The sequence below is a fragment of the Oncorhynchus keta genome, chromosome 32 (assembly GCF_023373465.1).
Source record: "Oncorhynchus keta strain PuntledgeMale-10-30-2019 chromosome 32, Oket_V2, whole genome shotgun sequence".
NCBI classification, from domain to species: domain Eukaryota; kingdom Metazoa; phylum Chordata; class Actinopteri; order Salmoniformes; family Salmonidae; genus Oncorhynchus; species Oncorhynchus keta.
In genome coordinates this window covers 1,888,538-1,902,659 of record NC_068452.1, presented here as the reverse complement: position 1 = coordinate 1,902,659, position 14,122 = coordinate 1,888,538, and the positions used below count along the sequence as shown (strand labels likewise).

Sequence of the window (14,122 nt, the reverse complement as noted above, 5' to 3'; positions counted from 1 at the left end):
CACACACACACACACACACACACACACACACAAATGTAGCAATTCCAGGCATGCCCTCTCTTTTCCCCGTGCCCCATCAGGGGAAAGTGTGAAGTGTAGAAATGAACAAAATGCCAGCGTTTAAGTGTGGATTACAGAGCATGGAACTCTGATGGAGAACATTTCAGGGTCAGCATGATTCCTTCAGACTCCATTTTATTCCCCAAACTCTGTTAATTAAGCAACAAGTGAAGGATTTAACAAGCAAAGCATTACGCAACATTTGGACATGCATTGTTTTGACCAGAGTGTGATGGTTTCTTGAAATTGCCATTGGAAACGTTGATTGAGTCAACATGTTCAGTCTGTCATTTCCTGTCTAAACATGACACTGTAATGTCATGTTGTGTGAAGAGGATGTTGACATTTCCATGCAGTTTTATAGAAATCTGTTCAATTACAAGGTGAAGCTCCAAGATGGCGTATCTAAAGATACAGCTATGTCTAAGCAAACAGTCATGTAATTACAAGGTAAAGCTCCAAGATGGCTTATTTAAAGATACAGCTACTGTCTAAGCAAACAGTCATGTAATTCTGCATGATGAGGACGTTGTTGACAATTTTATACAGTTTTATATAAATATGTAAAATGACAAGGTAAAGCTCCGAGCTAACATAAGTCTAAAGGCTTATCCATGTTAAGTGAAGTTGAGTATTTAGATAAAAGTAAAACTGCTGAATACTTGGCAACTTCATTGCCCTGTTTACCGCTCGTGGTTAATGTCATCTTATGAAGCAGAATATAGTATTAAACACAACTCCTACAGGATTCATTCCCTCACAGCCACATCTGTCCAACTCTTCCCCTCATTTCTCTCTCATCTCAAGGTTATAAGTGGAACTAATCAGATACAACCACATCCCCGAGAAGCTCACCAGAATCTTCATAATCCATTTCCACGTCGCACTAGGATATATATCGATTTCCATATTCCAAAAACATATTATTGAAATAAGTTGTTGTGAGTGTTCCCCGAATTGATGAAACTGCTTATAATCCTCCCTTCACAATAGCTGCATTAGCCTACATAGGCTAGGCTAGAATAGGGCTGTATCACAATAGCTGCATTAGCCTACATAGGCTAGGCTAGAATAGGGCTGTATCACAATAGCTGCATTAGCCTACATAGGCTAGGCTAGAATAGGGCTGTATCACAATAGGGTGTTGTTTCCATATTTGTAGGAGCAGACACACGTTTTTATAGTGCCCAGAGTTAAAATACTGTCTCTTACAAAGTGTTAATTGTGTATGGAATGTAAAAAAGAAACCTTGTTGGGTGCTACATTTGATATTTGATTGGATTGGTCAGCATGTGGATCACGTATGGCGCTACGCTAGCTAGCTCACTGTGATTGATGAACTTGTGTTTGGGGTCGGCCCACTATAGCTACCATTACCATGCATAGTTTGACAAATGACTTAGCAAGCTTGAGCAGGCGCGGCTGAGACTATGTTATATAGCCAATGGTTCCTGCTGGAAGTGTATTGGGCATTTTAGCTCATGCCCCATTCCCAAATCCACCGCTATTGATGGTAATCAGGGAAACTTAGGAGATTTGTCAAATGGGGAAAAGCTGAGAAAGAGTGATAACTGATTGGAAAGACATCTGTCATGTGACACAGGGGAACCTGTTAAAATCACCTTGGGATGTTGGTTGAAGGTTGTGTCTCCCTACTCCGTTAGCCTTTTCTCTATCCTCTATAACCCAGTCAGCATGGTTCCATAGCAGTGTGATCCCTGCACGACTGGTGTCATTAATGATAATTTGCTAGCATAATGTTATCAGTGGTCTGGCTGGGGAAGGGTGAACTATAGAAAAATGGTGGTGTGAAGAGACTCCTAGACTTCGACCGTTTGACGGTTCCACAATGTCTCGACACTGAAACTGTGGAGGTTTCAGAGTCGTTGTCTGACACTGAAATTGTGGACACTACTGGGATGGATGAGTTAGGATAATATATGCCAATCAGTTCATGGTTTAATTAACACACACACACACTCTACTTCCTTCCCACTGTGCTACTGATAAGGGGTTATGTAAGTGTTCAGGATGACTGATTCAATTACATTTGCTGCTGATTATATCTTTTGATATATGTGTTTTTGTTCTCATTTGGCACAATCACAGGGAAAAAATTGTGAACCTCCAAGAAAAGAACAAAGCTTGTGGGAAATTAGAGCTTTCAAAGCCTGACTGAACAGAGAGCAGGAGAAAGAGAGAGAGGGAGAGCAATCTGAATGCGTTACCCATACACACTCGCTACAAGATAGGCAAAAGGTGTTTTAAAAGACTGTCTGTACAACAGTAATTAGGATCTAGCAGAGAAGAACACAGGTTTATAATTGAGATATCTAACAAGTGGGAGATGACAGTGAGTCTAAAGACGCCAATTTAGAACCGCAAATTACTGACATTATATCTGTTATTAAATGTAGACTTTATAATCAAATCATATATTTGAATAATTATTTTATTTTTTCAATCGTGCAACTTCAAACTCTCAAGCTGCCTATCACATGGATTCAGTGGTGGTCGGCGACGTTTAAGATGAGGGAGGATGAGCATGGCCTTATTTCTGTTATCAGCTCAATGTAAAATCGATAGGTTTAGGTTAATACATGATACTAGAATTTTCCCTATTCCCATCATAAGATTGCTACAATCTAACCTATCAATGAAAGTTTACAACTTAGTTGCAAAGGTCGAGGGGAAAATTGGAGTAATCAAGGTGACAGACAGTGACACATTCAATACTTTGCACACTCTTGGCTGTATCGAGTTGATCTAGGGTGTAATCATTAGTCCAACAGTTGCAAACAAGAGTTTCTGTTTGACAAATTCAGGTATGTTTATCCCTGTTTCGTTACGTTTGCTTCCGTTTAAGAAATGTTTTTCAAAAGAATCGGCGGAATGAATACACCCTAATCACATTCAAACACAGTTCACTTTCATAGCAGCCACATACAAACAGCATGATAATTTTGCTCATTGTATAATTCCTTCTCGCATCTACACGCTCTCCTCCGCTCACATTTTCCCTTTGCTTGTGGACTTCAGTACACAACACATTAGCTGTCTGTGACCAGGCGAAAAAAACCTTTCTAAGCCAAACCTTCATATTGTAACCGCCAACCGCGACACACGGCCTACATCATTGTCACCATATTAACTAACGTCATAGTCAACATGGTTACTAGAACTAACATGTTAGTAAACCTGCTACAATCATGCAGTACAGTGTACAGTCAGCAAGCAGTTTAGCAGTTACACCGATGGGGCCCGGTAGCAATACATTAATAAAACCAAAAGCTTACCTTGACTTGGAAGTGTTCCAGTGTTGGATAGCCATAGCCAGCTAGCTAACATAGCATCCCTCTCTGTTTGAGCTGGGTGTTTGAGCAGGCTAAACTAGCTAGCTGCATTCGCTCGCTAAGTGAAAGTGAAAAAAAATACAAACAAAATATAGCTCTCTCTCTCTTGCTTCTTCATTTTTAACTAAATTAATTTGTTAAACTGTTCAACTATTGGCTTTCTCTTTCTTTGAGTCTAGTACTCACCACATTTTATAAACTGTCATGCTAGCAAGCTGAAGCTTATGCTTTCAGTACTAGATTAATTCTCTGATCCTTTGATTTATTGGGTGGACAAAATGTCGGTTCATGCTGCAGAAGCAGACGGACGTCTTCCGGAAGTTGTCACAATTACTGTGTAAGTCTATGGAAGGGGGTGATTTTGTATTGAAGTCGTTGTACCCAGAGGAGGGCGGAAACTAGCTGTCCACGGAGTCCATCATGGTGCTACCCTACAGAGTGCTGTGGAGGCTGCTGTAGACCTTCATTGCAAAACAGTGGGTTTTAATAAATTATTTGGTGACGTGAATACATTTAGTATAGTTTTATCTAAAAAGGATAACTGTTTTAATGTTTCACAATTTTTTATGATATTTACTGAGTAGGATGGTTCTCCCCTTCCTCTCATGAGCCTTCACTGCATGGATTACCAAAATATATACCATTTAAATCTTTATCCAACACTGATTCAAACTAAGCCTCACTCCCAAGCCAACTATAATATCTCCCATTCTTCCAGGACCAGCTCCCTCCATGGCTAGCTCTGATTCTATTTCTGTCCTGCTCTCATTCAGATCATGCTTCTGACTGACCCGGAGGTGGAAAGCAGCCTGCTGATCAGCTCCGATGAGGGAGCCACCTATCAGAAGTACCGCCTCAGCTTCTACATCCTCAGCCTTCTCTTCCACCCCGAGCAGGAGGACTGGATCCTTGCCTACAGCCATGACCAGAAGGTAAGAGGAGAGGGAGGAGAGAGAACTGACTGACACACGCGCTCACACACACACTCAGAGATCACTTAACTACTGTATCTGGTAGCTAGCTATAGTCTCTTTTTGTCATCAGAGGCTTTCTGTCTTTCGTCTGTTTTGCCCTCTGTCAGACATCAAAACAAGATGAGCTGTTATGAATGAATAATCTTTTTTTTTTTTTTTCGTGTCAAATCGTCAATTGGCAACCCCATCCCTTATGGGATTAATTGACACATAAACAAACATTACAATAATTTACTATGGTAATTAAATGATAATTCTTCTGACTCAGGCGGTGGGGTGAGGGATGAGGTGGCATCAGTTGGGGACTGGTTGCTCTGCAGTTGAGTGAGTCGCGTTACCATGGTGAGAGAGAGAGAGACTTGATTAGCATATTTTGTGGATTGCCAGTGGATTTAAACTTATGATAGCCCTCAAACTAAGAAAGTGAGTGGGTTTTAAACTATGAGGGTTGATGATTGTTGATTCTATTTAATATATTGGAGTTTAGACAAGTGGCAAAGTCAAGTGTTCATAACTTACGCAACGATTTGCTTTATTTGAATAAATTGAGTTTCTGTGGCTGAGACTAGAGCCATGTACTCTATACCCCATATACTCTATATATAGTGTCATATACTCAATCTACTACATATTGCTGTACATGGAGCCATACTCCATATATAGTGTCATATACTCAATCTACTACATATTGCTGTACATGGAGCCATACTCCATATATAGTGTCATATACTCAATCTACTACATATTGCTGTACATGGAGCCAGACTCCATATATAGTGTCATATACTCAATCTACTACATATTGCTGTACATGGAGCCATACTCCATATATAGTGTCATATACTCAATCTACTACATATTGCTGTACATGGAGCCATACTCCATATATAGTGTCATATACTCAATCTACTACATATTGCTGTATATGGAGCCATACTCCATATATAGTGCCATACTGTATTCTCAATATTCTCCATATATTTCATATATAGTGCCATACACTCAATATACTCAATATAGAGTCCTACTGTATATGTGGCTCAGGTGGCCCTACATGAGGATTTTACGATGCAGTTTGGGGACTTTAGAGGACGAATCCCTAAGTCCTTCAAGAGGTTAAGCTCCTCATCCATTAAATGTAGGCCCGGCATCCCTTCCAATAACTTTAGGAGAAAGCAAAACCAACAGAGGTGAACCCCGATAAACAGTCATATGCACCTTAACAAAGGCTAAACGTGTATTATATACCCTTAGACCGAGGGTTTGACTAATTCCTTTTCACCATGACTCAGGGGTTTGATATCCCCTACAGTATTTTCGGAAAAAGGCATCAAAGGTATAACATATGTGGCGATGAATCATCAAGATTCTAGTCCAAGGGAATGAAGCGTTGCCGTTTTAAGAATAAATAACCGTCTAATATATGAGACGCTGTCTGATGATGGTAATTACTGATGAACTACTGAGGCAGGAGATGGTAATATGTGAAATATATATTCCAGACCTGCGATTTATAGCAATTTTGAGAATGACCATTACCATTAATAAATGCCTTGCTTGCAGCCAGAGCCATTTGCGCCTAATGTTTCACATCTGATAAATAATGAATGTTTCTCTTTTCTTTCCTGAGGAGGTACTTAGTGTAACTTGGGAGGTGTTTGGCTGTAGTTATAAGATGCACCTGGCCATGCATATACACTGAGTGTACAAAACATTAAGAACATCTTCCTAATGTTGAGTTGAACCAACCCCCCCCCCCAGGGCATGCATGGACTCTTCAAGGTGTCGAAAGCATTCCACAGGGCTGCCGGCCGATGTTGACTCCAATGTTCCCACAGTTGTGTCAAGTTGGCTGGATGTCCTCTGGGTGGTGGACCATTCTTGATACACACAGGGAACTGTTGAGCATGAAAAACCCAGCAGCGTTGCTGTTCTTGAGACAAAGCGGTGCGCCTGGCATCTACGACCATATCCCATTCAAAGGCACAAATCTTCTGTTTTGCCCATTCACCCTCTGAATGGCAAGAATACACAATACTTGTCTCAATTGTCTCATAGCTTAAAAATCCTTATGTTACCTTTCTCCTCCACTTCATCTACACTGATTGAAGTGGATTTAACAAGTGATATCAATGAGTGATCATAGCTTTCAACTGGATTCACCTGGCCAGTGTATGTCATGGAAAGAGCAGGTGTTCATAGTGTTTCGTACACTCAGTGTATACAGCATACAGGTTTAATATATGTGCGTACCTCTCGTTCCGTCTCTCATTCTTTCCCTCTCTCTCTCTTCCTCATTTTCTCTCAATCTCAATCGCTCATTCTCCTTACCTACCCCCCTCTCTACTTACCGGACTACCCAGACTCCTTGCTCCAGCTAAATGCTACGCCACGCCCACGAGCGTTAGTTTATTCTCCGCAATGAGTCTGAATCCGAGTACCTCCCAGACGATTTCTTGAATGCAAACAAATTCTATCCATTTTGATTGGTCCCAGAAATCGATGGGTTGGGCCAGAGCCAGAACACACCTGGGTAAAGCAGTGGGTTTGAAAACGGGCTTTGATCACCTGATTGGTTAGAAATGATCCAATCATTGATGACTTTGTTTTGTACAACACCCCTCATTTTGACATCACGACAAATAGCTTCAATGATGGCAGTCTCAGACGAGCAGCGGAATAATTCAGTTTGAGTCGTCAGGCAACCTCTCTAACTCCCTCGCTTCCTTCCTTCCTCACTCCCTTCATTTATCTTGCAGTGGTCCCTTAGAGCTATTCCTCCTCATTATTTGCATGTCTTAGATTGAGGGACTTCTAGAAAACACACACACGCACACACACGCACGCACGCACGCACGCACGCACGCACGCACGCACACACACACACACACACACACACACACACACACACACACACACACACACACACACACACACACACACACACACACACACACAGAGAGAGAGAGAGATCACTTAACTACTGTGTCTGGTAGCTAGCTACTGTCTCTTTTGTCATCTGAGGCTTTCTGTCTTCTGTCGGTTTTGGCCTCTGTCAGACATCAAAACAAGGTGAGCTGTTATGAGTCAGGTGGAGGGTGAGAGTGAGGGGTGAGGCAGCATCAGGGGACAATTTTTTTCTGCCGGTGAGTTAGTGGCGTGACCATGGCGAGAGGCTATTGTCTGACTCATTACTCATATTCAGATATGACAAAGAGAGAGGGAGGAGGGGGAGAGAGGGAGAAGAGAGGGAGAAGGAGGGAGAAAGAGCGATTAGACGAGTTAGAGACTCGATTGGTGTCGGTGGATGTAAACTGAAAGTAGTCCTGAAGGTAGCCCTGAACTTTCCAGGAAGCGAGAAGCATTCACACAATGGGTTGATGATTGTTGACATAATGACACTAGACTGTGTAATATGTTAATATGTAATAATGTGTAATGTGTAATATGTTAATTATGTCATGTGTATAATGTTAAAGTGTAATATGTTTAAGTTCAACTTAGTGGCAAAGTCAAGTAGTCATAACTTACTCAAACTGATTTGCTCATACTTGAATAAATTCAGTTCTTGTGACTGAAACCAAAGCCATATATAGAGCCACATACTCCATATACAGTGCATTCAGAATGTATTCAGACTCCTTCACTTTTTCCACATTTTGTTACGTTACAGCCTTATTCTAAAATGGATGAAATAGTTATTTTTACTCATCAATCTACACACACTACCCCATAATGACAAAGAAAAAAATGGTTTTTAGAAAATGTTGCAAATGTATTAAAAACCAAAAACTGATATCACATTTACATAAGTATTCAGACCCTTTACTCAGTACTTTGTTGAAGCTCCTTTGGCGATTACAGCCTTGATTCTTCTTGGGTATGACGCTACACGCTTGGCACACCTATATTTGGGGAGTTTTTCACATTTTTCTCTGTAGAATTTCTCAAACTCTGTCAGGTTGGATGGGGAGTGTTGCTGCATATCTATTTTCAGGTCCAGAGATGTTTTATTGGGTTCAAGTCCGGGCTCTGGCTAGGCCACTCGAGGACATTCAGAGACTTTCCCGAAGCCACTCCTGCGTTGTCTTGGCTGCGTGCTTCGGGTTGTTGTCCCGTTGGGAGGTGAACCTTCGCCCCCAGTCTGTGGTCCTGAGCGCTCTGGAGCAGGTTTTCATCAAGACACTCTTTGTACTTTGCTCCGTTCATCTAGTTTCCCAGTCCCTCTACTGTGAAGCATGGTGGTGGCAGGATGTTTTTCATCTTTGTCATTGTGGGGTATTGTGGGTAGATTGATTGAGGGGAAAAAATTATTTTATCCATTTTAGAATAAGGCTGTAACGTAACAAAATGTGGAAAAAGGGAAACGGTCTGAATGCTTTCCAAATGCCCTGAATAGTGCCATACACTCAACATACTTCATATATTTCATAGAGTCCTATAGATGGCCCTACATGGGGACTTTCTTTTGCAGTTTGGGGACTTTTGAGGACCAATACCTAAGTCCCTTAAAAGGAAACTTCACCATTTTTCAACTTCATGAACATCACCTCCAGCACCACCCCAACATAGACATATGTGACAATTGTTTATTTCCATGTTTGGTAGTAAAAAGAGATAGAGGAAGATACGTGTTTCCAATGATATCATCATTGTGCACCGTTTGATTTTGACCAATTGTGCGTAGGCATTGCCAACTAATTGCCTACTAATTCTCTACTAATTGGTTGATGATGTCCTTGGAAAGACTCATCTTTCTCTATTGTTTTTACTACAAAACATAGAAACGGGCCATTTTCACATATGTTAATGTTGGGGTGGTGCTGGAGATGGTGAATATGAGGTAGATTTCCCTTGAAGCTCTTCGTCCGTTAAATGTAGGCCCGGCATTCCTTCCAATAACTTTAGGAGAAAGAAAAACCAACCGAGGTGAACCCCGATAAACAGTCATATGCACTTTAACAAAGGCTAAACGTGTATTATATACATTTAGACCGAGGGTTTGACTAATTCCTTTTCGCCACGACTAAGTGATTCGATGAATCAGACAAACATGTAAACATTGTGCTTATAATTCATTGATATTGGAGTCTAAGGGAATGCAGTGCATATTTGTATCGAATAAATGGTTATGGAATGGTTCATGAATAAATAATCATCTAATACATGAGACACTGTCTTGTGATGGTAATTGTCTGTGAATTACTGAGGCAAGAGAGAAGGTAATTATGCCAAAGATATATTCCAGACCTGCGATATATAGCCATTTTGACCATTACCATTAATAAATGCCTATCTTGCAGCCAGAGCCATTTGGGCCTAATGCTTCGCATCTGATAAATAATAATACTAATTTTCTCCAGAGGAGATACTTATTGTACTTCGGGATGTTTTCGGCTGTTGTTATAGGATGCACCTGGCCATGTGTATATATATATGCTACACTCTATAGACCCTCACTTCTTTCTTCTCTCTCTCTCTCTCTAAATCTCTCACTCTCACTCTCCCCTCGTCTCCCTCCCTCTATCTCCTGCTCCCGTCTTTCCCATTCTCTTTATTTACTCTCTATGGTCCCTTGGAGCTATTCCTCCTTCCTCCTTGGCATTTCCTAGATTGGAGATCTGGCTCTCTAGCCAGTACTTATTTCAGTGTACAAATCCCTCTCACTCTCCCTCCTCTCCAACTTGCCTGACTAAGTGCTAACACTGTATGTGTCTCAAATGGCACCCTATTCCCTACATGAGGCACTACTTTTGACCAGATCCATATGGGGCCTGGTTAAAATTAGTGCACTAACTAGGGAATCGGGTGCAATTTGAGACACAACGCCAGTGTGGGGGTTAGCTAATTAGTCAGTGATTTCCTGCCTCTCTAACCCTTCTTCTTGCATCTGTTTAATTCAACTCTGTTCCTTATGAAAGTCATAGCTCAGCTCAAATAGCATTTTTCACATTTTCCACTGCCATGTATTGACATAGAAATATATCGACCATGTTCTGTGGCCAGAATAGCATATGCTCATATGCAGATATGGTGTAAGGCACAAATGGTATGGAAGCAACCGACGGTATAGTACATGCAGTACAGTACTGTACATACATAGTAACGTGTTCAACCTGACCTGATCTAATGTTATGACATGGTTATGAAATGTTTAATGATGTTACGGATGGTAGTAGTATGTGTTGTGGACTGAAGACCCTAATGGTTGGCCTTCACTGGTGTTCTTTGAAGACCATTGTGTAAAGACATTGTTAAAGACCTTACATAATGGAACATCATTTCAGTACAGTTCAAATGGCTGCGATTCAGCTTGGCTTTAATGGTGGTTCGGATCAGTTTAATTAAACATGATTATCAATTGAATAACAAGGATTGTCAAGGGGATTATTTGAATGAAAATGTGCTGATATTGAGGTCTGTTAACTGAGGCCTTGACTTCACCCTTCAGGAAAGAGTAAAAAACTACAATTTAAAAAATAAACAAATATTAACAAACAGTATCACCATTCAGTCGGCCGTTAATAAATGACTGTTTACATGTTATGCTTGATCGCTCACGTTTAAAATGGAAAAAGTCCACAAACTAAAACAATTAAATAAAGTCTCATGCCTCATTGATTTCTCTGCTATAATCAGTAAACCGATACATCATTTGGCTTAGCTGTCGCAGGTGATTTTGTAAAAAAAAAAAAACACAAAAAAACCACATCCAAACTTTCCCAACTTTACCATTCTCACAAGGTTTGCGTCTCATTGGCTGGACAGCAGTAAACAGATTAAGCTCAAAAAACATCAAACAAAACAAAGCCCAATATTGACATTATTCATGGATAGGTCATAGTAACCAGAAAAAATACTGACTCCAAATTAAATAGTGAAAAAAGAAGCAACCAAAAGGCATTTATTCCATGCTTATTCAGGATGTTCAATTGTGCCATGCTTCCTTCCCCAAATAAGATTTCCTGTTTCTTGAAAGAATCCCCCCTCGGCTCAAACCATCTACCAATAGAGATTGCGATGCCTATGTGTGTGTGTGTGTGTGTGTGTGTGTGTGTGTGTGTGTGTGTGTGTGTGTGTGTGTGTGTGTGTGTGTGTGTGTGTGTGTGTGTGTGTGTGTGTGTGTGTGTGTGTGTGTGTGTGTGTGTGTGTGCGAACCATCTCTGTGTAGCAGATTGGGATATCTCAGCAACCTACCGAAGTGCTGACTTTCGAAACAATGCTCACATTGAGACCACCGGCTGTGCTGCGGCTCCCCTGCTAGGCCCCCCGCCACACACACACAAACACACACATCCCCTCCGCTGATCTCTAGCCTTGTTAGGAGTATGCAGCCATATATCCAGTACAATGACACCCTCACCATACACAATCCCTTTTACAGCTTCATATTTAACCTGGGAATGTGTGTGAGGTTTTCACATGGAAAGAATGTGAGGAGAATTGACAGATCGTGTCCATCAGCTTCAGCCCTGTTCTGAGGCACATTTTTTGCTGCTCTCTTGTGCCAAGTAGGTAACATAGCATCTCAAGAATGTAAATGAACTTGGGAACAATTTTTCCTACGGAAGTAATTGCGTGATTGCATCATTTGTGAAGTGAGCAGGACTAATTGTATAACGAGTAGTGCTCATATTGTATCACATTGAGGGTAATGGGAAAATCCTAAACTATTTGAAGTAAAGTAAACTATATCTGGACTGTCACTTAGGGTTTGCGTTGAATGATTATTTTACAGTATTCATGTAATCTGTCTTGTCTGACTGAATACAGTATGTAAGTCCCACCGGCTTTCTCCCCACAGCTGTACAGCTCGGTGGAGTTTGGAAGGAGGTGGCAACTTGTCCATGAGAGGGTGGCCCCCAATCGATTCTACTGGTAAGCACAGCAACCTATAACCTTCTTCCTGTCTTCCCTAATGTCAAGACTAACTATACATTGAAATCCTTATTTGGTCTTTGGAAGCAGATATGCCAGAGTGAATCCTCTTCTTTGCGTTACATTATTGACGTGTTTACGTCTGTGCTTTCTCAACATGAGATAGCAAGGTGCTGGCGCTCCAAAGAGTTTCACACTTCTAACGAATGCATTAGGGCTTGTTCGTGAACTCACTGTGCTGAATGGTTCAGGATTTGGAATGCAGCTAACGATGTGGTCTTCGTTTGGTCGAGCGTGGCTCGTGGACACGGGAATGTGAACAGACCGAGTAGTCAACACATGAGTGGAATTTTGGATGAGTTTTGTGATTTCAGCCAGAACCTGTTGGAGCTCAGGAGGGGTCCTGTTCAATGTTATTCCTAAAGCAAGGTCATATCCAAGGTTTTGGAGTTACGTTTGGAATGTTAGTTTGAGGGAGTTAAATGGATTTGGATATGCATGAAATACCTTGTACAATTAATGCTGCAAATATATATTTATTATCCTTTTTTTTATGAGCTTCTCCGTCATGGGATACAGCAATCCTTGATAATACTTGATAATGAGAGCATTGTAGTTTGATTTAGATCTTCTGTTTGAACCATAAAGCCCTAGGTCTTTCGAAAGCATGACCTTACTTGACCGTGTCAGTCAATTCCACCCCACGAGAATGCTCTCGTCTTCCATCTATATTCTGCCGGGATTTGATCTTCCTTCTACTGTTTCGTTTCTTGTTCTCCTCCTCTGTTCTCTGTCCTGTTCTACTTCGTAGCTGGTCCCACGTCTGCCAGACACGAACTGTCAAATCCAGTCATTTTTAACACAACTGGCTTAAATCGGATGTATAAAAGAAAAAAGCTTTTGTTGAGTAAATTTGTGAGAAACTGTCAGTGGTAACAAGCTAGGCAGTTCTGGGAAGAGGATGCCTAGAGGGTTTGCTTCTGCACTCCTTGAGTGAATGAGGTTTATTTTTAGGACTGTGTGCACCCTGTTGATAAGGTTTTTGGGAAACTTCCTTTCTGAATCTGACCATTGTAGTTGAAAAGAAAAGGCACAGTCGTGAGCAGGATCTTGTTCTGGAGGCAGCTTTGCAGAGTGGTCGCTATAGCACAGCCACAAATTCATAACATCGGATTTTAAACCTAACCCTAATCTTAATCACACTGCTAACCCTGATGCCTAACCCTAACATTAAATTAGACCAAAGAGCTAATACATTTTTAAAATATAGCCAATTTTGACTTTGCAGCAGCAGAAGTCAAAATCAAGCAGAAATCGCTCAGTTCTGACTCGAGGACAGGACTCGTCCCAAAAAACGTCAACCTGCCAGCCGTGAGCAGATTTTCATCTAGAATCTGGATCACATCTATAGATCACATCTTCTCTGGGTTTTTTATGTGAGGCAAGAGCTCCATCTCATGACAATCCTTTGTACCTGTTTAAACCACTAGTCTCAAGGAAAGACAACATCCATCACAGCTAATCACATGTCAAATCATTATCACTGCCCCTTATCTTCCCACATTGTAGATGCTGTAGATTCAACCTCACCACTAGTACAGTCTATGAGAATTGAAATAGGTGAGCTTAAATAATAGTTGTTCATCCTTAGTTTTTAAACTGAAGAGAGAATGAGGGAGAAAGGTAAATAGGTCAGTCTCCAGAGATTATGCGTTTTATCTAGGAAATCACCAATACTGCCAAAAAGTGCCATAATTAAGACCGGGGGGTGGGCTCTGTGCGTGATCTCATCTCCCTTTGTGTGCTGTCTCATTTGCTCTATGAAGATATCCCTCTGATTTCCTTTTAGTAAATATT

General features: G+C 41.1%; 1 protein-coding gene across 3 annotated transcripts in view; it reads left to right on the top strand.

The window, feature by feature from the left end:
* The window catches only part of LOC118364816 (VPS10 domain-containing receptor SorCS1-like), a 158,284-nt gene that overhangs the window by 101,384 nt on the left and 42,778 nt on the right, over positions 1–14,122 (top strand). For all 3 annotated transcript variants that reach the window (XR_008088257.1, XM_035746542.2, XM_052490301.1), the window contains exons 4-5: positions 4,187–4,345; positions 12,192–12,265. Coding sequence is in view for 2 of the 3 variants with exons in the window: in XM_035746542.2 (XP_035602435.2) it covers positions 4,187–4,345; positions 12,192–12,265 (233 nt within the window). In the remaining variant the exon portion in view is untranslated. The remainder of the gene's footprint in view (positions 1–4,186; positions 4,346–12,191; positions 12,266–14,122) is intronic.